The 23,401-nt window shown below is 35.4% G+C and overlaps 1 protein-coding gene across 8 annotated transcripts in view; it reads right to left on the bottom strand.

Moving 5' to 3' along the window:
- LCOR (ligand dependent nuclear receptor corepressor) overlaps positions 1–23,401 on the bottom strand; it is a 134,311-nt gene that overhangs the window by 67,511 nt on the left and 43,399 nt on the right. For 7 of the 8 annotated variants that reach the window (XM_087432356.1, XM_087432355.1, XM_087432357.1 and 4 more), the window contains 2 exons: positions 11,396–11,461; positions 10,969–11,048 (listed from right to left, as the gene is read on the bottom strand). In XM_087432356.1, coding sequence (XP_087288482.1) covers positions 10,969–11,048; positions 11,396–11,461 — 146 coding nt within the window. Of the gene's footprint in view, positions 1–10,968; positions 11,049–11,395; positions 11,462–23,401 lie in introns of those variants that run through there. The other variant, XM_014785609.2, reaches the window with a different exon arrangement.

Below are 23,401 nucleotides of genomic sequence, written 5' to 3'. Positions count from 1 at the left end.
GTACACCAATGTTCATAGCAGTATTATTTACAAAAGGTGAAAGCAACCCAAGTGTCCACTGTTGGATGAATGGATAAACAAAATGTCATATACTCATACAATGGAATATTATTGTGCCTTAAAAAAGAAGGAAATTCTGACACATGCTACAACACGGCTAAACCTTGAGGACATTTTGCTAAGTGAAATAAGCCAGTCATAGAATGACAAATACTGTATGATTCCACTTGTATGAGGCACCCAGAGTAGTCAAACTCATAGGAACCAAAAGCAGAATGGTGGTTGCCAGAGGCTGGGGGAGATGGAAATGGGGAATTGATTAAAGGGTACAGAGTTTCAATTTTATTAAAAGATGAAAAGAGTTCTGGAGATTGGTTGCACAACATTGTGAATGTACTTAGCACTACTGAACTGTACACTTAAAAATGATAACGCAGTAAATTTTATGTTTATTTTTGTATAGAATACAAAAATAAAAAATAAAAAAGGTACAATCTACGGCTAAATGCAAACAATTTCAAAAAGACAGAAACCTAATAAAGAGTAGGAAAGAAGAAAGAGAAGCAGAACAAACATGCACTCATAATAGAGGGAGAAAAACTGCCTAGTGCAAATATCAGTTCATAAGAAATGAAGAAAAAAGAAGTGAGACTCACATCCATGGCCAGAAAGAAATGAAAGACTGAATCAATACAAGACATCCAGATGAAACACTAAGGGGCTCAATATAATATGATGCTTTCTAACCTAAATTTTTGTATAACTAGCCATATGCTAAACTTTTTCAGGGCTTTGATGAATTATAAGAATCTCCTCAAGCAAGATTTCAAAAACAGATTTTTCAGAGAATCACAGAATTTTAAAGTTGAAAATTAGCTCAATGGGGCCGGCCCCGTGGCTTAGCGGTTAAGTGCGCGCGCTCTGATGCTGGCGGCCCGGGTTCGGATCCCGGGAGCGCCCCGAGGCACCACTTCTCCGTCCAACGCGAGGCCGAGTCCCACGTACAGCAACTAGAAGGATGTGAACCTATGACGTACAACTATCTACTGGGGCTTTGGGGGGAAGAACTGAATAAATAAAATCTTTAAAAAAAAAAAAAAAAAAAAAAGAAAATTAGCTCAATGCCTATCCATTCAAATTGCAAGTACAAAATACAAAAAATAAATTAAAAAATTGTATTTTTACATTGACAAAATGTAAGTAACATTGACAAGAATAAGATTTAAAAAAAAACCTAGACTTTACTAATTTCTTTCCTACTTAAAAATGCATTGCTGAGGAAGAAGAACAAAGCTGGTGGTATCCTTCTTCCTGATGTTAAACTATATTACTAAACAAAATAGTATAGAATTGGCATAAAAACAGACACACAAACCAATGGAACAGAATAGAGAGACCAGAAATAGACCCACACATATATGGTCAATTAATTTACAACAAAGGAGTCAAGGATAGACAATGAGGAAAGGACAGTCTCTTCAATAAATGGTGTTGGGAAAACTGGACGGCCACATGCAAAAGAATGAAACTGGACAACTGTCTTTATACTATACACAAAAAATAACTCAAAATGGATTAAAGGCTTCAATGTAAGACCTGAAACTACAAAACTCCTAGAAGAAAACACAAGTGGTAAGCCCCTTGACATCAGCCTTGATAATGATTTTTTGGGTTTGACACCAAAAGCAAAGGCAGCAACAACAACAAAAATAAACAAGTGAGACTATATCAAACTAAAAAGCTTTAGCACAGCAAAGGAAACAATCAACAAAACGAAAATGCAACCTACTGAAAGGGAGAAAATATTTGCAAACCATATATCTGACCAGGGGTTAATATTCAAAATATATAAAGAACTCAGACAACTCAATAGCAAAAAAAAACAGTTCAATTACAAAATGGCCACAGGATCTAAATAGACATTTTTCCAAAGACGACATACAGATGGCCAACAGGTACATGAAAAGGTGCTCAACATCACTAATCATCAGGGAAAAGCAAATCAAAACCACAATGAGATACCACTCACACCTGTTAGAACGGCTATTATCAAAAAGACAAGAAATAACGAGTGTTGGCGAGGATGTAGAGAAAAAGGAACACTTGTGTACTGTTGGTGGGAACGTAAATGGGTACAGCCACTATGGAAAACAGTATGGAGGTTCCTCAAAAAATTAAAAATAGAACTACCATATGATCCAGCAATTCTACTTCTGGGTACTTATCTGAAGGAAATGAAAACACTAACTCAAAAAGATATATGCACCCCCATGTTCATTGCAGCATTATTTAGAATAACCAAGATACAGAAGCAACCTAAGTATCCATCAATGGATAAATGGATAAAGAAAATGTGATCGATCGATCTATCTATCTATACATACACATGCATGTGCACATGCAATGGAATATCATTCAGCCATAAAAAAGAAGGAAATCTTGCCATTTGTGACAACACAGATTGACCTTGAGGGCGTTATGCTAAGGGAAACAAATCAGAGAAAGACAAATACTGTATGATCTCACTTATATGTGGAATCAAAAAAAAAAACCCCGAACTCATAGATACAGAGAACAGACTGGTAGTTGCCAGGGTGGGGGGAATGGGGGGAAGGGAAGCTGCGAAAATGAGTGAGGGTGATCAAAAGGTACAAACTTTCAGTTATAAAATAAATAAGTCCTGGGGATGTAATGTACAGCATGGTGACTATAGTTAATAATACTGTACTGTGTATCTGAAAGTTGCTAAGAGAGTAAATCTTAACAGTTCTCATCACAAGAAAAAACATTTGTAACTGTGTGTGGTGATGAATGTTAACTAGACTATTACGGTGATCATTTTACAATACATACAAATATGGAGTCATTATATTGTACACCTGAAACTAACATGTTATATGTCAATTATATCTCAATTTTAAAAAAGGAAAAAATAGTAATAAAAAATGATTAAAAAAATGCACTGCTGGACAAAGAAATCTTACTAATTTTCTTGAAACTATCTTTTTTGCTGCTGATACAACTAGAAAAAACTCCAAGCAGCAACGCAAGTGTTAGAGGAGTAGTTACTATAGCCTATTCCCCCTGATTATTTTTTTAAACATCACCTTTCTGAGAGTTCTTCACTGTTCTTTGCCCTCAGTGTGAGCAAGTCAGTTAGGGAGAGTTCTTATACTTAGGCATTCTTATCTCATTTAATTCCTGCCAAATGTTAACTCCTATAGTTACAGTGACTATATCCTAATTTCAATAGGAATTTCCCATCACTGTTCAGTAACTAATTTCTTGTTGGTTCTCCTTCAATCTTGCCTTCTTCAACTGTTCCCTCCTTTCAATAACTTTAATTTCTTCCTCTCCTCCAGATTCTTTTCTTCCAAGAGTGTATTATGTTAAGTTTCCCCTTTCTCCCCCCAAAATCTTTACTTAAACCAACTTCCCATTCTTTCTATGGTCCTGTTTTCTTCATCATTCCTGTTACTGACAATTTTTCAAACTAGTAGTCTATATCCATTTCTTAACTCCCACAGTAACCACATTCATTAACCCTGTCAGACTAATATAGTCTGGCTCCCACAACCAGTATTATTGAGAAGCTATTCTCTCAAAGCCCATGGTAGTATGTCTGCGTGTACTTGCTCAAGCCAGTTAGGGCCCATCTTGGGCAATGGCATAGGAGTCCACGTTAGTGCAACAAACACAACAACCTATCCCCCTACTCATCACACAGTACAGGGCCAGGAAGATACCTGATCCAAGATGGGCAACTCATTTATTCTATGATTCTACCTTCCTTCCTTCCAATCTGATTCTTCTTCCTACATCCTAAAATGAAGGTCTTCTTCAACTCGCAGTAACTTGTGCTTTACCCCTCAGCAAAGACTTCATCTGCTCAAATATTCCCATCACCACATGTATTCAGAAACCCTCCAAATATGTATTCAGCTCAGATCTTTTATTTAACTCAATTTCCACAACCGTTAACTGTCTACCAGACACTCCAATTAAATGTTCACTTCCACCACAAACTGCTTCCAGCCAATAACCTCATTATCATTACTATAAAAATTGGCCATTGTACTTTTCCCCTTCTTACTTTTCAACTTCTATTTATTCACCATGCTAAGTCATCCCGGCTTGGAAAGCCTAATGTGAGTATCACTTTCCCCTCTCTTATTTATATAGTCACATGACCACTAAGTTTTGACAATTCTTTATTCCAGTTTCTCTACATCCATCCCTTCCTTATGCATCTTCACAGACACAATCCTAGTTTAGGATTCATTTTCTGCATTATTACAACAGCCTCCTATAATTTCCTCACTATAAATTCCTTTCCATTATATCCTGAAAATGACTACAAAATCAATTGCTCTAAAACACAGATCCTTTTAAGGTTCATGTTGAATTCCAACTCCTTGATTAAGCAACTCCAGTGTCATCCACTACACTTCTCAACTCTACAGTACTTATTTTTTCTTGTATTATCCACTATCTTTTAAATTATTATGTATGAGAATGAAGGAGGGGATTTTACTCTAAATGTTTCCTACCTACATCAGAGCTTTAGTTCTGGGTGTGTAGGATGGATGATTTAAATCCCCCTACTTTAAATCTCCTTTCATTGTATTAGCCACCTACGGTCTCACCAACATTTCATAAGCAAGGAGGGAATCGGTCTTTTATTTCTTTGGTATACTCTCTTGCCTACCACAGAACCAGACATTTAATAAATTTGCCAAATCATTAGTCTTTTGGTTAACTATGACCATGTAAAATTGAACAGAGTAGAGTTAATCACCAATAAATGCTTTATCCAAGCCTACTTGTTTGTTTTAGGGAAAAATCCACAGATTGGAGGAAAAAAAACACAGCTCTTTGATATTTAATAGGATCTTGGACTGAGCAATGCTTCACTGTGTCAAGTGGTTTTCCTTAATCTTTTAAAATAATCTATATAAAAGGCCTCTGGAAATACAACAAGATTAGGTCTTGCAATTTAGATCTGTACAATTAACTGAATAATTGATGAATCATGTACTAACTCATGGTATCCACTTAACTCTGCCCTGTACCTCTTTAAATCTCATAAATAAATAACCTTTAATAACTTTAATAACTCCTCATATTTGTTTCTTCTTTCTCACTCCCAATAGACAGGAACTATATTGATATATTTTTCTTCTACAGTTCCTTTTATATAATAGATACTATGAATACTTACTGATTTGTGGTATCTGTGACAAGATGACAGACAAGTCATATCAAGCAGCATTGAATATGCCCAAGCTAATATATTCAACGTAAATATATGTTATAGAATACAATGAGAAAACAGTAACTAGATTTACCATCTGCTCTTACTAAAAACTTTCAATATGCTAACATAGCAATAAAAATCAAAATGTTAAAAGGATAGAACTAAACTTCTAATTAATGTATACTTACGAAACAGAGGAAATTATGAAATGTTCAGAGTAAACAAAATATGATGGACTAATGATAAATACGAAAAGGATCTAGTTACATGATTTCTGAGCTAGCTGGGCATTGAAGGATATCTGTTTCCAACCTTATCACTGGTTACTTCCCAAAATAAATGCTCTGCTCCACCCAAGATGTGCCCCTCTCATCTCTGCCTATCTAGACCTGTGTATTCTTCAAAGACGCGGCTCAAGTCCTAACTTCTTCTTAAAACATTCTCCTAATATGCTAGTCAAATACTAAACTTACTAAGTCTTATAATAAACTTCTTAAGAGGGCTGGCCCCGTGGCTTAGTGGTTAAGTGCGTGTGCTCTGCTGCTGGCGGCCCGGGTTCGGATCCCGGGCGCACACCGACGCACCACTTCTCCGGCCATGCTGAGGCCGCGTTCCACATACAGCAACTAGAAGGATGTGCAACTATGACATACAACTATCTACTGGGGCTTTGGGGGAAAAAATTAAAAAAAAAATAATAATAATAAAATAAACTTCTTAAGAGCATAAACATTTTGTATTATGGTATAACATTCTATCTCCCATCATCTTAGTTACTAAAACATCCATGCTCTTTACTCTAAAATGGCTCTCTCCACTCTATCTCAGCCATACACAAGCACAGCGATACCACAGATCAAGTCATCCCTTAGAATTAGTCCATTTTTAGAGATATTGAATACTCAAAGTAATTTTTCATTCTTCCCATTTCCCCTGGGAAATGGGAAGCTCTTCATAGTAGCAACACAATCACACAATTAATAGAAGCCTCACGAGACAATTTTTAATAGATATAGAAAGAAATATAGATGAATGTGTGTGTATATTTAAGTAAACATACACATTTCCTAGCTCAGACAACTGAGGAGGCCTAGAAGCAATGAAGCTCTAGTACCAATGAATACACCTAGTGCCCAGACCTCGCTTGCTTATACAACTCTCCAAATAAAAGAAACTAGAGTTCCCTGGAGAAATCCAGGGTTAAAACAGGGAAAGGAAAGCTAAGCCTGGAACATTTTTTGGTGCCAAAAAGAAAAAAAAAAAAAATCATATCAAAAAAGATGAGAAGTGGGGGCAGCCCAGTGGCGCAAGCAGTTAAGTGCGCGTGCTCCGCTGCGGTGGCCTGGGGTTCGCTGGTTCGGATCCCAGGCGTGCACTGACGCACCGCTTGTCAAGCCATGCTGTGGTGGCGTCCCATATAAAGTGGAGGAAGATGGACATGGATGTTAGCCCAGGGCCAGTCTTCCTCAGCAAAAAGAGGAGGATTGGCAGATGTTAGCTCAGGGCCGATCTTCCTCACCAAAAAAAAAAAAAAAAAAGATGAGAGGTCAACTTGAAAGCAGTCTTAATGGCCAAATCTAGGACAGTGTGAACTACATAATAAACAATGACTATAATAACTATAATCCATCGTAGAACGAAATAAGAATCCATGAGTCCATATTGATAAGTAAACAAATAAATACATAAATGGAAGAGAAGGGAAAGCTCTTCCTTACAGTAGAATTCCAACTAATAGAGGCAGAAGAAGAAACAGAAAGTCATCATTTGGTAAATACCACAGAAGTAATTTTTTACGCAAGATTCATCAATGGATGCTAAAATTAGTGTATGATGAGAAACTAGTATGATGAGAAAAAGATATTTACAAAATCTCAAAGTACCTCTCCATAAGATACCTATTAAGTACAAAAGGGGAAAAAATAGAAACATTACAGTAAAGAAAATCGGCAGACACCACCTTAGCTAAGTGATCAAAGTAAACATTTCCATGTGCTTCCTGAAATGGTGCACTAAGGATGACACAACATTAATTCTGTGGAATTCTTGCCAAAAATGCACAACCTGAATTCAATCATGAGGAATCATCAGACAAATCTTAATTGAGGGGCATTCTACAAATCAATTTGCCAGCAGTCTTCAAAAGTGTCAACGTTATAAAAGGCAAAGAATGACCAAAAACTATTCCAGACTAAAGGAGACTAAGGAAACATGACAACTAAATACAAAGTGTGCTCCTAGATTGGATCCTGGATCAGGAAAATGACATTACTGGGGTAACTGGTGAATTTTGAAAGGTTTGCAGATCAGATAACGGTATTGTATCAAGGTTAATTTCCTGATATTTACAATTGTACTGTGGTTACATAAGATGTTAACATTTGGGGAATCTGCATAAAGGGAATACAAGAATTCTTTTTATTATTTTTGCAACTGCTTTATAAGTCTAATATTATTTCAAAAAGAAGCTAAAAAAAGTATAAAAGCCTCATGAGTGAATAACGCACAGACAACTGTGTATATGTGCTTGGCACATGTAAACACTCAAAACAGTTAGCTATTAATATCATAATTCTCCAATTACATAATTCTCCAATTCTCCTGACTTCTTAGCTACCCGTTTAGTAAATATTTTATGGAGTGCCTACTTTGTGCCCAACAGACAGAACAGGAAGGAAAGAAAGAAGCAAGCAAGCAAGCAAGCCAGCCAGCCAGCCAGCCAGCCAGCCAGCCAGCCAGCCAGCCAGCAGTCACTCACTCACTAACAAAATCACAGCAGAGCTGAGGTTAGCTATTTCAAATACACTCATGCCCATTTATACTCTTATTCTCTCCCTCTTTCAAAGTGAGTAATCCCAAATCCTCAATTCTTGCTCTCTACATTCCATGTTCCTGTTCCTAGTTTTGTTTTCAAAATGCATGTATTCTAAAAACATGGATCAAATCCCAGCTTGGTGACTTTTTGCCCATACCTTAGTTTCTCTGACCCTTCCTATTTCTTTATTTGTAAAACTGGAATGCCTTTAACCAACTTTATAGGGTTGTTGTGTGGATTAAATGGGAACAAATAAAAGTAGCACATAGTAGATGCTCAAAAAATATTAGTTACCTTTCCCTTACAAATTATATTTTCTAACCACTGTAAGTTCCTGAAGTGTATGTAGATCAACAATTGCTTTACTTACTAATCTCTAGGTGAATCCCTGTTCTATTTCCAAAGCTATTTTGTATTTTTCACCTACATATTTTAAAAAGTAAATATAAACAATGCATTTACTTTATGCATTCTAAAGGCTTCAGTATCTACTGAAAATCCAATTAACTAAAAAATATGCATAACCTCCATTTCTTTCTCAAATGTCAGACCAATATTTCTAACAGCTTTTCCAAACATTATCCAAATATCTCACTATACCAACCTCAAACTCAAGATTCCAATATATTGCTCAATGCTGCCACCTATTGGCTGTTACCATACTCTCCAGATATTTCCTTCTTTTTTGAAATCTCAAGCTAGCCCTGAAGTGCAAGCCTTAAACCAGTGGATATATCTAATTTCCAGATTCTAGTCCTTCTCAGATGAGATGCTCCAAGTGCCTGAAAAAATTTCCAGCACAATCACTTTAAATCTAACACAATTAAAGACATATACTTGACAGTTTACATTTTCTAGGCTCTCTCTTTTCCTATTTTCCACTATAGATGTTATGGCTGTCTCTGACAAAAATAAATGCCAAAGACAGTAGGGAAGTGTCTAATGGAGAAAAACAGCCTTCCAGAACTAGCTGAGTTGTCAAATGGAAATATTCTAATTAGAAACCAACTAAAACTGTAGAACTACAAACACTAAGAACAGCTGTTTCAAATGTTACATGGTTCCATGCCTTGCCATTTCTGTATTATCTTCTAAAAATATTCATACAATATTTTACCCTCATATAGCAATGTAAAACTCAATCATATTACAAGAATATACTATACTCAATTACTAACATAGACAGAAGGGCTTTCCTCCCAATCCCACTCTAAAACAAAGGTAATTAATAGTTGCTTCTTCTATTCTATTAAATCACTTGCTCAATAAATAATCACAACATGCCAAAACACAGACACAAACACAGTTTAAAATGATGAATTTCAACTTCACTGGCAGCTGCTTAATTTTCTGGTCTTTTTCAAACCACATTAAATTTCAAAACACTTCTGATTAATTCAATGAAAACAGACCATCCTGGATAGTCACAGCAACAACGTTTTCATGTAGTAAGCAAGAAAAAGATGCCACAAAAGAAGAACATTTAGAAGCTCTTAAACTGGCTTTCAGATTTTAAAGCAACTTGCCAACCATGGTAAATAGTGGTACGGCGGCTACATGCAGAGGTAGGAAGAAGCATACAACAGGGTTCACAGTCTTCAGAGGTTAACAATGTAGTCAGGAACATAAGATTCAAACATAGAACAGGATGAACAAAATAAGGTAGAATATTAATTGACAAATAACTAGTATAGATAATATTTATTACAACAGTGTGAAGAGTTGAAACACAATAAGAGCAGAGGTATTCCATTTATAAGAAGGGAGAAGCTTAAGCTAAGAGTAAGAGCAAAGTAATTTCAAGCTACAGAGAACAACGAGTATGCAATTCTGTAGCCCAAATGGTAAAAGCGTGTTGTTTAATACAAATGATCAGACCAGTTTAGCTGAAAGAAAACTGTATGTAAGACTACTGGGGCAGCATCAGAAAGAGAAGCAGACTGAACTGTGGAGGGTACTGAGGCACTGAACCTTAGGCTAACGAATCCAGAAGACAATGAGAAAGTCACTGGAGACTGGGTATAGGGTAACATTTTTACATTATATGAGGGGTGAGGGTTGGCAGGAAGGAGTTTAATCTTGTAGCACTATTTAATAGACTTAAGAAAACTGGGAGAGACCAATCACCTTATTTCAATAGTCCAGAAATAATGCTAATGGTCTGAACTACAATGATGACTGTGGAAAAAGAATGAAATTCGGTATGAGGGAAAAACTGAGAGAACATGGTCAATGATTTGAAGCTGGTAGTGTACAAGAGAGATAAAGGAATTCAAAATGTTTCCAAAGCTTTAAAACAGGTAACAGAAGTACCATGAAAAGAAACATAAGACAGTAAACAATTATTAATAAATGTTTCCAACAATTGAAGTGTTTCTAAACCAAAATTCTATTTAACACAAAGCAATAAAACAGAAACCCAAAGATACAGTCAATTTCTACAATGGAAATATAAACAGCATTCACGCTCAAATATTATGAAGAAACATCTTATACTAATGCATAAGCCACAGTCCATCATAAAACTACATGAATTAGTAACTACTTGGTTCAGATCCATGTTACCGTTCTTTTTGTACAAATGACTCCTATTACCTGAATTACCATACATTTCATATTTAAAATAAATACAACTGTTTGAGACCTTGTTAATTATCCTGCCTGGTGAACTATATAAATAAAGCAATGCATGTTGGGATATAGATTTCACAATAGGCTAATCAAGAGACTAGAAACAGTCCAAATTGCAAAACTGAGTTACTATCAAATCCTTTATAAATAAATACAGAATCATACCTTCCTTTTCCTACAAATCCTCCAACAAAGTAATCAAATTTTGAAAAAATAAAAACTATAAAATACCACACTAGACAAGTTTCACAAGTTTCTTGGTTACCTTTACTTTATCTCTTCTCAAGCAACAGAACAGACAATTTTCATCAAAGGTCCAATCAGAAATGCTTTCAGGTTCACAGTCTGCAAAAATAGTAAGAATAACAAATTAACAGTCACAAAAGAGAATTTTTCAGGAAACGAAAGAGAATTTCAAAAATATTATTTATTTTAACAACGACAACCCCCCTCCTACTAAGTAGTAGGACAGGTTACTTACTTGCGTTACAATCCTTAACAATAATTGCTCACCAGTTAATATTCAAACATACATTTGCATGATCAACTAAATACAAAAAGATGCTTACATGGATATAGCTTTAACCCACATAAAACTGTGAATAAAAGGGAGAAGGAGACTGAGGCTAAATCACCAACATATCACATGCCACCAGAAAAAATCTGAAATACCAAAAGAAGATTTTGAATACCTTTAAATAAACTGAGATCTTTTAATAATGCAGGTCCAAACAGCCCTTCAAGAATACTTTCAAATCCTGAAAGGATGAAAAAAAATCCATTATTACAATAATATTCTCTATAGTAATTTAATATTAATCTGTTGCATGAAAAAACGATGGTATTTTCTTCCAGTTCTCAAGTATCCCCAGATTATTACTGAAGGGATGCTGAGGAGAGAAACTCAATGACAAATCTAAAAGCATTTTTTTTTGGTCAATGGTTAACACTCAAATGAATTCAGAGTACATTCAAGAACAATACAAAACAGCACTAGAAATAACCAATGAAGGAATGGAAATTCACGGGTTCTCTTACATCTTACAAAATCCCAAATACTTCTTTACATAAACGCTCAGATTTCATCTAAAAAGGTAACTTTCCCAGTGAAAGAGTCCAACTTCTTCAAAATTTTCACAATGTTCTGGATTACTCTAAATGGTATGTTTCTGAATATCAACTAAATAACAGATTTTTCAAGCTAAGTTTTTTGAAGAAGAAAAATCTTCACTGAGAACATCTATATCACTAAAGAAAAAAGCCATAATATAATATTTGAAAACAAAAAGACCTTTGTAATTATTTCACATTGCCACAATAACTTCCTGTTGGTTCCTTTATGAAGGCAGAACCCACTAATTATACATACAAAAAAAAGTGAAGGCAGAACCCATTAATTATACATACAAAAAAAAGTATGAGAAAAAATTCAAATATACCTGTATATAAATGTTTAAACTATTATCACCTTCTACCAGTATAAAGTAGAAAATGAAAAACAAAGAAAACTTTTCTCATTTATCTCAAATATTGCCAATCAACTCAATGAAAAACAATTAAAAAGATCTTTGCTGTCTTGCTGTTTTCTATGGGTTATTAAGAGAGTAAGGAGGAAAAAGAATAAGGGAATCCGATTTTATCTTTACATAACATAACAGAAATAACTGATTAGAGCAGTGACTCCCAAACTATGTGTCATGGACCTCACTGGCAGCTCAAATAGTTACAAGCGGTCCATGAATCCATATGTACTTTAAGCATGACCTTTAGAAAGAATTAATATTCTTGTGCATTCAGTGTACATACTATTTTTCAAATGCATAGAAATATTATTGTAATGAAGAAAACACAAAAAGTGTAACTGAATTCCTAGTAGTCTGGGGCAGTATGTATTTTGTGACATAATCTACCATCACCTAAGGGTTTATAAACTTTTTTTTAATTGTTAAAAAGTACTCATGTTCAAAAGGGAGGGAATTGCTAATTTAAAATACTGTTAAGTAGCATTTCCTTACCACAAATACAATCACCATAATGGATCTGGAGGGTAAGGGGATAGAAAAGATGGTCCCTGCAAACAGTATTTTATCTGATTATAAGAAAAACATTGTAATGTGTGGGATTTCTTTATCTCTAGTATTAAGCCATCATTTTCAATAGAGTTAACCTCTAGAGTTTGTGTTATTCACATTATAGTTAGAGACTTGATTTTTCTACTATTTTCTAGATCTCTAGGTTCTAGATTTTTCATGTATTAGTAAGGAGCAATTGTTTTTCAACTCTCCTTAGTTCTTCCCATCAAAATTATTCCAAGTATATTAGTAAAAAAACCCCCAAATAACTACCCATTCGAGCAAATGGGAGGAATCTATGCCTGTTTATTATTTGCCTACTATAATTAAAACATTTTCCAATAAATTACTATAATCTCTCTAGGGAGGAGAAAGGACTGGGCTGGGGGTTTTGAGGGTGGAGAGATGGTGGTAAGAGAATGAGAAGGAACTATCTTGGACCTGCAAACTAGATCTCAACATTAGCTTTTTTTTTTTCACCCAAATAAATCCCACAGCCTGCCTCCTACGCTAAAGGCCTCTAAACCCCCCGAAGAAATTCTGATTTCACAAATATTAATGAAAGCATTCAATATCTTCAAAGGACCAAGGACACACTACAAAGAGCTAAAGGAGATTACAGGTGGCGCTTATCCCGAAGAGCAATCTAATACGCTTTTACTTGGGTTTATATGAAATTATGACAAATTCGAAACTTGCATGCCAAGCATAAATTCTTCAAAAGAAAAAATGTAAATATAGTAAGAAATAATACCGGGAAAGAAAAAAGCAAAGAAAAGCTTTGGGAAATAAAATTTTAAAAAACACAAAAGATAATAAAACTTGAAAGAATAAGAAAACAGAATAAGAACTTCATCGATAACACATAAACACTAAAAAAAACAAAATCACACATCAAAAGGCAGTGAAAGGGAAAGGAATCAAACAAGAAAAAATCTGGTCATGAATGCAATGACTTAACCACAACTAATTTTGATCAAAATAGTAACTGTAAACAAGTCACTCCTCTTTTGCTCATATCTGCAACAATACCTTAAACCTTACAAATATTGATTGGGCACTGTAAAGCCATATTTTGCTATCCTCTGTTAACTGAATTTAATGCCACTCAGTTTTATTAATATTAAATATTGAATTTAGCAGTTGCGTAGCAACAAGGAATGTCTCATGTGCTATGCATGACATTAACAAAAGGCAAATAAGGAAAGAACAAATGTATTCAAAATTTATACCATGATCTCACAGAAAAGCCATGAAGATCAATAACAAAATGCCATGGAAAATTAAATAAATACTGAAAAAGACAGCCATATCATTATGTTCAATCACTAGGGCTTAAAAAACACTTTTATGTAATATATTACATATAAAGAAATATTAATAATTTTATTGCACATGACTTGCTTTCCAAAGAATTTCTATCCAACTCACAACTGGTCTCAAAGCTGGTCTCCAGTCTCGTCACTGCGACCTGCACTGTCTTCAGACTGTATTCCTAAAACACTGCTTTGACTATGTCACTATCTGCTCAGGAAAACTCCACTTTGTTTGAAAAACAAATCCCAATATCCTGAGTCCAGCAATCAAAGCTGCTTATAATTTAACCCTGACCTACTGTCAGTAGCCTTATTTCCCAGAACTTTCCTGCTCATTCTCAGAGCTCCAGTCAGGTTGGTATTCTCATGTATTCATTCAGTCATCATCTCTACCTCCTAATATTTTCTCAAGTCTTTGTATCTCACCTCTACCCAAATACATTATCTCCCTCAAGGCACTCTTCAACTTGTTCAACAAACATATTTGCTTATTCAACATACATTAACTGACAGCCTACCACCTACCAGGAACAGTGGCAGGCACTGAGTAGGCAGTGGTGAACAGACACCGTGCCTGCCCTCATGGAGCTTTGGTTTTCAGCTTCCTCATCCTCAGAATTCACATAACACTGCCCCCTTTTAAATAAATGTAAATTGCCTTATGTTTTCTGTCATGTGCAAAGCACTGGCTATGCAAGTATCCTGTAAAATAAAATTTGTCAGAGGCTATCTAAACCCTGTTTTTTTTTTTCTTTTCATGTGTTTATGTCTTATCTCAAGGATTTAACGCTCCAGGAAAGCTAGGAAGGTCTTCCTGTTTCCTGCAACGTTTCTCTTATATCTACATGCCTGGTTTTTAGCTTTTGATTTACTCACGTAAGTCTCAAAAACAGAAGCTAGAAGATTAAAATTTCTCACAAATTTCCTTCTTCGATCTAAATCATAATCTCTACTCTCTTTATGTCTAACCAAAAGGGGAAAGGCAGGTTATATAAGCAACGGGATATGAACATGTCAAATACACAGCCAACTAAGATAAGCAATTTAGCCTATACGTTTGAAATAAAGAAAAATATTACGGATGGAATGGAAAAAATGGTTCATGGGTCTTGGGAACCTCTCCTCTGAGATAACCAGTACAGAAATGAGCAGTGTGAGGGACAAAGAGGTGCTGAAGGAAAACGAGGAGCATATCAGAAAATCAGTAATTTTTACATCAAGGTCCCTTGGGTATCTTGTGAAACTTGGTGCTTGGTATAAAAGAGCTCGATCTTCAACAGAGTATTATAATTTTATAAAATATCAGTTCAAAGGCGCTTGCTGTTAACAATCATCAACTAATGTCCTAATAAACAAAGAGGGGACTGACAGTATATGGAGTTCTTCACTTAAAACTCAGGGTATATAACTACTTGCCAACACCCCACTGAACTTCATAACAAGTGAGCCCCAAAATGAAAATAATTTAAAAGCACCAGATTATATAATCTTTTATATTCTATCCAAGTTAATAAAAAGTAATTAATCCCCTTTTATTGATGTTCCAGCTATCTCACTGTGTCATAAAACCAAGGAAGTTTGGATGAACTTTTATAAGTAATGAACAAAAACCAGGCTCATTACTAGGCAATTCATCCCACTGTTGGACAACTACATTCATTAAGAGTTCTTTCTCGCTCCCTGAGCATCTGCTCCTGGCCCATGCACTCCGAGGAGTCCATTTTGCTGGCCCATTTACCACTCTCAGAATTACCTAGCACAAGAACTGCCGAAAAAACCTGACCAGGTATACTGAAGAGAAACAATAATCTAATCACAACTAGTGGCCCAAACTGAAACAGAATTAATGAAGACAAAACACTACAACTTGAAGAAAAATTATAAATAGTATTTCTATTGAGAGCAGGGAGAAACCACATTAAAAAAAAAAGAGCAACCTGCTCTGAAAAAAGGAGTAGAGACTATGTGTCTAAGGTAGGGAAAAAAAAGAAAAAAAAACTGCCAAAATAACCAAATAGAGGTATTAGGTAGAAAAATATACAACAAATTAGTGATTTAGAAAACCAACTTAAGAAATACCCCCATAATGTACAGTGAATCTGAAGAAACAGAAACCATGGAAAAAGATTAGAGATGAGGAGGTTGCCAGGACCTTCAATATCTGTAAAACAGGATTTCCGTAACAAGGAAGAATATAACTTAAAAAAATATTAAATTTAAAACAAAAGGGAAGGAGGAGGAGAAAAAGGAGAAGAAGAAAACTTCCTAATGTTGAATATCATCTTGAGTCTTCATATCTAATGGGCTCTGAGAAGTACTGGGTCAGAACACTTAGGGGAAAAAGAAGTATATCCATGTAGAACTCTCCTGGTAAAATATCTGAATTTCAACAATAAAAGTTTAAAAGCTCCAAATAAGGGAAAATTTTTACTTAATTTTACTTATAATAAGAGGAAAGAGATTTAGATTGCCAATTATTTCATCAGTAAAAGTAAATGCTAAAAGCCAATGGAGCTATGTTTACAAAATTCTGAGGGTAAAAAAAAAAAAACTTTTTGTAACCAATCTATTACTCATAATATGAGTAAAAGAAAGAAATTACAGTCATGTGCCACATAACAACATTTCAGTCAATGACAGACTGCATATACAACAGTGGGCCCATAAGATTAGAACCATATAGCCTAGGTGTGTAGTAGGCTGTACCATCTAGGTTTGTGTAAGTACACTCTATGATGTTCGCACAATGCTGACATCACCTAATGACGCATTTCTCAGAATGTATCTCTGTTGTTAAGCAATGCACAACTGTACTAGATATGCTCTGATTTGGAAAGTAGGATAGCCATTCACTTTGGGGGTAAGAGTTACTTAAAGCAGTTCAGCTCAATAAAAAGTCATTCAGAACAAAGACTTCCTAAAAAGGGAAACACTATTTATATAAAAAATAATGGTAAGCAATATACCAGTAAAACTAATAGTTAAGGGTAAATAGTTGTTACTAATTTAGGGGTTCAGTTTAATATGACAAATAAGAAAGGATTCTTTAAGTAGATGAATGCAACATTATTTTAAAAATTAATAATTTAAGAATAACATCTCAAATTATTACAACAAAATCTTAGGTGAAGAAGTAAGAGTAAAATATGCTTAAGTAAAGTATGCTAAGATCAAATGTTCATGTGGGGTGAAGGAGCAATTTGTGTCATCAATCTTTGATGTTGATAAGGAAATACAGGCTTAAAATAAATTTGCTTAAAATGTTTGGGTAAAGCTGAAGAATTTCCAAATCACCAGAGGAAATAAAGAACAACAACAAAAAAGGTCAATTATAAAAGTAAATAAAACTAAAAACTAAAAAACTAAAAAGCGCACAAACAAGAAACACAAAAAATAATTTCAGGAATAATACCAAACATGTACGTTACAATAAAGGTTAACTGAATTAACTAAGTAAAAGAGAAAAGGCTGTTAGAGTACAGCAACATACAGTTTATAACAGACTCAAAGTGACATAGATATGTTGAAACTACATAGAAAAATGTAAAAAAGGAAAGAAAAAAGAAAGCAATGAAATAGGTGGCAATAACAATATCAGACAAAGAAGAATTCAAGGATAAAAACATAAAACAAAATAATGATTTTTTTCCTATTACTAAAAGGGTAATCTATGTCACGAGTGAAATGGACCTATAATTTTTTTCTTATAATAGCTCTGTTTGGGTTTGACATCTAGCCTCACAGAAAAAGTTGGGATACATTCCCTCTTTTTCAATATCCTGGAAGAGGTGACAGAAAATTGGGAAGCTCTCCTCCTTAAAAGTTGGGATGAACTCACATGTAAAACCATCTGGGGTTATTTTCTTTGAGATAAGAGTTTTACCTATTAAAAAACTTACCTAATAGTTACAGAACCGTTCAAGCTCTTTATTTCTTCTTGAGTTGGTTTGTGGCAAGTTATATTTTTATTTAATTTCCAAATTATTGGCATATGGTTGTTGACAGTATTTTCCCTTATCTTTTTTAAAATTGTGGTAAAATATACATAAATACAAAATTTACCATTTTAACCATTTTTAAGTGTTTCATTAAATATATCTACCTTGTTTGCACCATCATCCATTTCCAGAACCTTTTTCATCTTGCAAAACTGAAACTCGATACCCATTAAACAATAACTCCCTATTCCCCCCTACCCCCAGCCCTGTCAACCACCATTCTACTTTCTGTCTCTATGAATGTGACTACTGTAAGTATCTCTTAAGTGGAATCATACAGTATATGTCATTTTGTGACTGGACACTGGGTTGCTTCCACCTTTTGGCTATTGTAAATAATGCTGCTATAAATCCCTTATCTTTTAAATCTCTTCTTTACCTGTAGTCTTCATTTTCATAATATTATTTATTTGTGTCTTTTATTCCTTGATCAATCTTGCCAGGTTTGTTTTCTGAGTTTTTCCCCCTCAAAAAAATCCACTTTTGACTTTTTTTGATCTTTTCTATCATATCTTTGTTTTCTGGTGCATTAATTTTCACTCTATCTTTCTATTTTTTTCAGGTTTATTCTTTTGTTCTTTTTCTAACTAATGATAGAAGCTTAGTTCACTTATTTTCAGGTTTCCCTCAAATTTTTTTTAAACAAAGAATTAAATATAGGAATGATTTAAGAGAACTAAACCTTTAATTCTTTTGTATTAAGAAGTAATCTAGGATAAATAAAATGTAGTACGTATATCCTCATAATGGAATATTATTACAATATAGATGAATGAACTTCAAAACATTATGCTAAACGACAAAGGCAAGAAATAAAAGACTCCATACCATATGATTCCATTTATATGAAATGTCCAGAAAAGACAAATCTATGGAGACAAAAGTAGATTAGTGGTTTTCTAGGGCTGAGAGTGAAAATGGGAACTGCAAATGGACACGTTTCTTTTTGAGGTGATGGAAATTTTCTAAAGTTAGATTTTGGTGATGACTGGACAACTTTGTATACAATAAAAATTGGTGAATTGCCAGGGCCAGCCCGGTGGTGTAGTGGTTAAGTTGACGTGCTCCACTTCGGCAATGCGGGGTTCACCAGTTCAGATCTTGGGCATGGACCTGCGCACCACTCATTAAGCCATGCTGAGGCGGTGTCCCACAGAGAGCAACTAGAAGGATGCACAACTATGACATACAACTATCTACTGGCGCTTTGGGGGAGAAAAAAGGAAGAAGATTGGCAACAGATGTTAGCTCAGGGCCAATCTTCCTCCTCAAAAATAAAAAAATCAGTGTATTGTACACTTAAAATGGGGGAACTGTAAGGTGAGTAAATTATATCTCAACAAAGCTGTTAACAGGGCCGGCCCTGTGGCGTAGCGGTTAAGTGCGCATGCTCTGCTGCTGGCAACCCCGAGTTCGGATCCCGGGCACACACCGACGCACCGCTTGTCAGGCCATGCTGTGGCGGTGTCCCACATAAAGTGGAGGAAGATCGGCATGGATGTTAGCTCAGGGTCAGTCTTCCTCAGCAAAAAGAGGAGGATTGGCATGGATGTTAGCTCAGGGCTGATCTTCCTCACACACACACAAAAAAGCTGTTAAAATAAGTAATCTACGCATATTTGATAAATATTTGTAATGTTTTAAGGAAATTTGGCCTATTAGAGAGCCAGCCTTGTAATTCTAATTTAAAATGTAGAATTGAATAGCTGCTTTAGACTTGTGGTTTTAGATTGAAATCTTAATAAATTTGCATAGTGTATTTAAAAAGTTACACAACTTAAGAATAATCACCTATTTAAATGATTAGATTTACAAGATTTATTTAAGTATCTAGGAAGGTTTTGTTTAGTAAATCAATATTTAAAGACAAAACAAAAATTTTAATTTATAGTTACAAATTAAAATGTTTTAAGAAGTTAAACTAAAATACAGTCACACTTGCTTAACAACAGGGATACTTTCTGAGAAATGCATCATTAGGCGACTGTTGTTGTGCGAACATCATAGAGTGTGTTGAAGGGGAACAAAATATGCCACCCCAAAACGTGTCTCTTTAACATGAGGACTATTTTAGGCTAATTATTTTTAAGAAACAAAAGACTCAAAGTTTTTCTTGTTACATCCCCTTTAACTGCCTAAAAGAATTCAGATGAAAAAACCTGTCTCAGGAAGGGAGCTATCACCTTAGTATAACAGGAACTAGGTGGTAGACAGGGGAGGAAGCTAGAAAAGCCTGTTTGTTGGGCTCCCTATTGTGTTATTCTGTTTCTGTGTGGCCAAACACTTGTTCTCCAAATGTTTGCTCCTTTTTACTTACATGTGAATTGCCTTCCTTCCACCTTAAGTCCCTGACTCTCTCTAAGCTGAGGGCTTCAGCCATTTTGGTTAGTTACTTGGTGTTCCTGGGTTTCTCTCATGTATATGTTACTAAAATTTTGTTTTTCTCCTGTTAATCTGTCTCATGTCAATTTAATTCTTTGACCAGCCGGAAGAACCTAGAAGGGTAAAGGAAAATTTCTTATTCCTCTACAGTACTTACACAAACCTACATGGTATAGCCTACTACACACTACACACCTAAGCTATATGGTACTAATCTTACGGGACCATATGTGGTCATATATTGGGTCCATTGTTGACCAAAACGTCATTAGGCGGTGCATGACTGTATTTATCAAAAGTTTGTTAAAATTAGAGTAAGATCTGTATTTTAGGAGAACTAGATTTTAAATTTATAAGTTTAAATAAAGTGAACATTAAATTAGAAATCAAACTATGCACTGTCTTTTCTATATACAAGGCCATTCTAAAGGATATTATTTTTAAAACCTCACATTTAATATCAAAAACCAATCAAGTATTTATTCAGAGCTCACCAGTGGGGATTACAGGGGATAGGTTTGAAATATATGCTCTGCCATTAAGATTTACACACATTTCTGCTACCATGCATATACTGATAACTCTCCCATCTCTTATCTCTTGCCCCAGATCTTAATTCTAATTGCCTGCTTCATATCATCACCAAGATATCCCAAAAACATCAAAAAGTCCAAATCAAAATCATTCTACTCCTCTTCTCTCATCTCAACCAGTGATGACTCCTGTATTCCTTACCAGGAAAATGGCATCACTAACCCTCTCCCCCTCAAGTCATTCAGGTTACAAATCTCAGACAGTCAGGATTCTACTCTTTCCCTAAGTCAGTCACCAAGTGTTCCAGTTACTGAGTCTTATTCATTCTAATTCAGAAAGATTGATCCAAATCTATTCTCTCTTCTCCATCTCTAAATTCAGGCCTTTACCATTTCTTACGTTAATAACTACAATTGCAGTACATATCATTCACGCTGAAAATAGTAGCAGTGGTTATTAATTGAGTCCTTAGTATCAGGCAAGCACTGTGTCAGGTTACTTCATACTCATTATAACAAAATCTTCAGAGGAACACTGTCAAACAGGTTTTATTACCACCTAGTACAGATAAGAAAACCGAAAATCTGAGCAGCTCATTTTTTCATACAGCTACAAAGACAGCCTAGGTTTAAAACCAGGCCTATGATTCTAAAGCCCAGGCTCTTTCCACTTCATCACAGTACCTATTAACAACATCTCTTAACTTTTAATTCATCTTACTATTTCAACATTCCCCTACACCAACCATCACCACAGGAATCCATCCTTCATATTGCTGCTGAACTTCTTTCATCTTTTCTCGGTTTTAAAAACCTATGATGGGGACCAGCCCAGGGGCACAGCGGTTAAGTGTGCGTGCTCTGTTTCGATGGCCCGGGGGTTCGCCAGTTTGGATCCCAGGCGTGCACTGACGGACCGCTTGTCAAGCCATGCTGTGGCGGTGTCCCATATAAAGTAGAGGAAGATGCGCACAGATGTTAGCCCAGGGCCAATCTTCCTCAGCAATAAAAAAGAAAGGAGGATTGGCATCAGATGTTAGCTCAGGGCTGATCTTCCTCACAAACTAAAAACCTTTGATGGCTTTACACTGACAATACTGAAGACTTTAAATTCCTGAATGACATACAAGATCACTGAGAGTCTGTCTAGTCCTAAACTACCTTTTCAGTCTCCTCTGCCACCATTTTCTGTCCACACACACTATGCTCTGGCCAGACTTACTTATCAGTCATTACATAAATGTCAATGCTTCCATGACTTATGAGTATAACATGTCCTCTGCCTAGAAAAGTTCTCCTGCAATCCTCAACGTAGTTCATTCTAAGGGATCCCTTATCTCATCCTATAAGCCCCAAGCAAAGTTAGGAACATCCTCATCAATGCTAAAGTTGTACTACCCATAAACTATACTATAATTATTTTTTTGGCATTTTATCCACTAGATTTTGAGCAAAGAACTGGAGCCTATTCATCTTTTTCTTAACATCAGCCTATTCCTTAACCTGAAGTCAAAAAATGTTTGTTGGATCAATGCAAACACACCCTTCTTAATTCCATATCCTTATATTTACCTGAGTGGTTTGAGATTTTTATAATGACTCTACTTTGTGTGTCTGGCATGTTGCAAACCCAAAGAAATAGAAATAAAGTAAATAAAATAGAAGGGTAATTGATACCTGATGGAAAAAGGACAGTTTTCTGCTCCACCTCAACCAAGTTCCCTGTACCTATGAACTAAAATCAGAACATAATTAATGGCTTGCTTTGCTGGTCCACGAACAGAGATGACAGGACACTTTTTTTGTGCAAAGCTGTAATCACAGCAAAGACAGAAATAAATCCAGAGAGATAAAGTTCTGAAAAATAATGATATTAATATATTAAGAAGGGGGCCGGCCCCGTGGCTTAGCGGTTAAGTGCGTGCGCTCCGCTGCTGGCAGCCCGGGTTCGGATCCCGGGCGTGCACCGACGCACCGCTTCTCTGGCCACGCTGAGGCCGCGTCCCACATACAGCAAATAGAAGGATGTGCAACTATGACATACAACTATCTACTGGGGCTTTGGGGGGAAAATAAATAAATAAAATTTAAAAAAAATATATATTAAGAAGGGATAAGTACTAAGTAGCTGGCATATTACCAAAACAATTTCATATAATTATATTTACATACATAATGCCATAAATGAGATTCCAAGACGTTAAGTAACCAAAATCACAAAGGTAGTAGTAGCTAGGTCAGATGAATTTAGTTCTTTGGAAATCCAAGGGCAGTTTTGGTTCAATTTTTTCTATTTCCAAACTGTCTTGGGTAGAGTAATTATGCTAAAAAGAGGCATTTAAATGCAAATCTGAAGTTGATTAGGAATGAGTCAATTACACCAGGAGTTCACAATCT

This window comes from Ceratotherium simum, chromosome 6 (assembly GCF_057802395.1).
Source record: "Ceratotherium simum simum isolate JZ-2026a chromosome 6, ASM5780239v1, whole genome shotgun sequence".
In the NCBI taxonomy this organism is placed as follows: Eukaryota; Metazoa; Chordata; class Mammalia; order Perissodactyla; family Rhinocerotidae; genus Ceratotherium; species Ceratotherium simum.
Note: the sequence above shows the minus strand (reverse complement) of the source record. Positions and strands in the feature narration are given on the sequence as shown.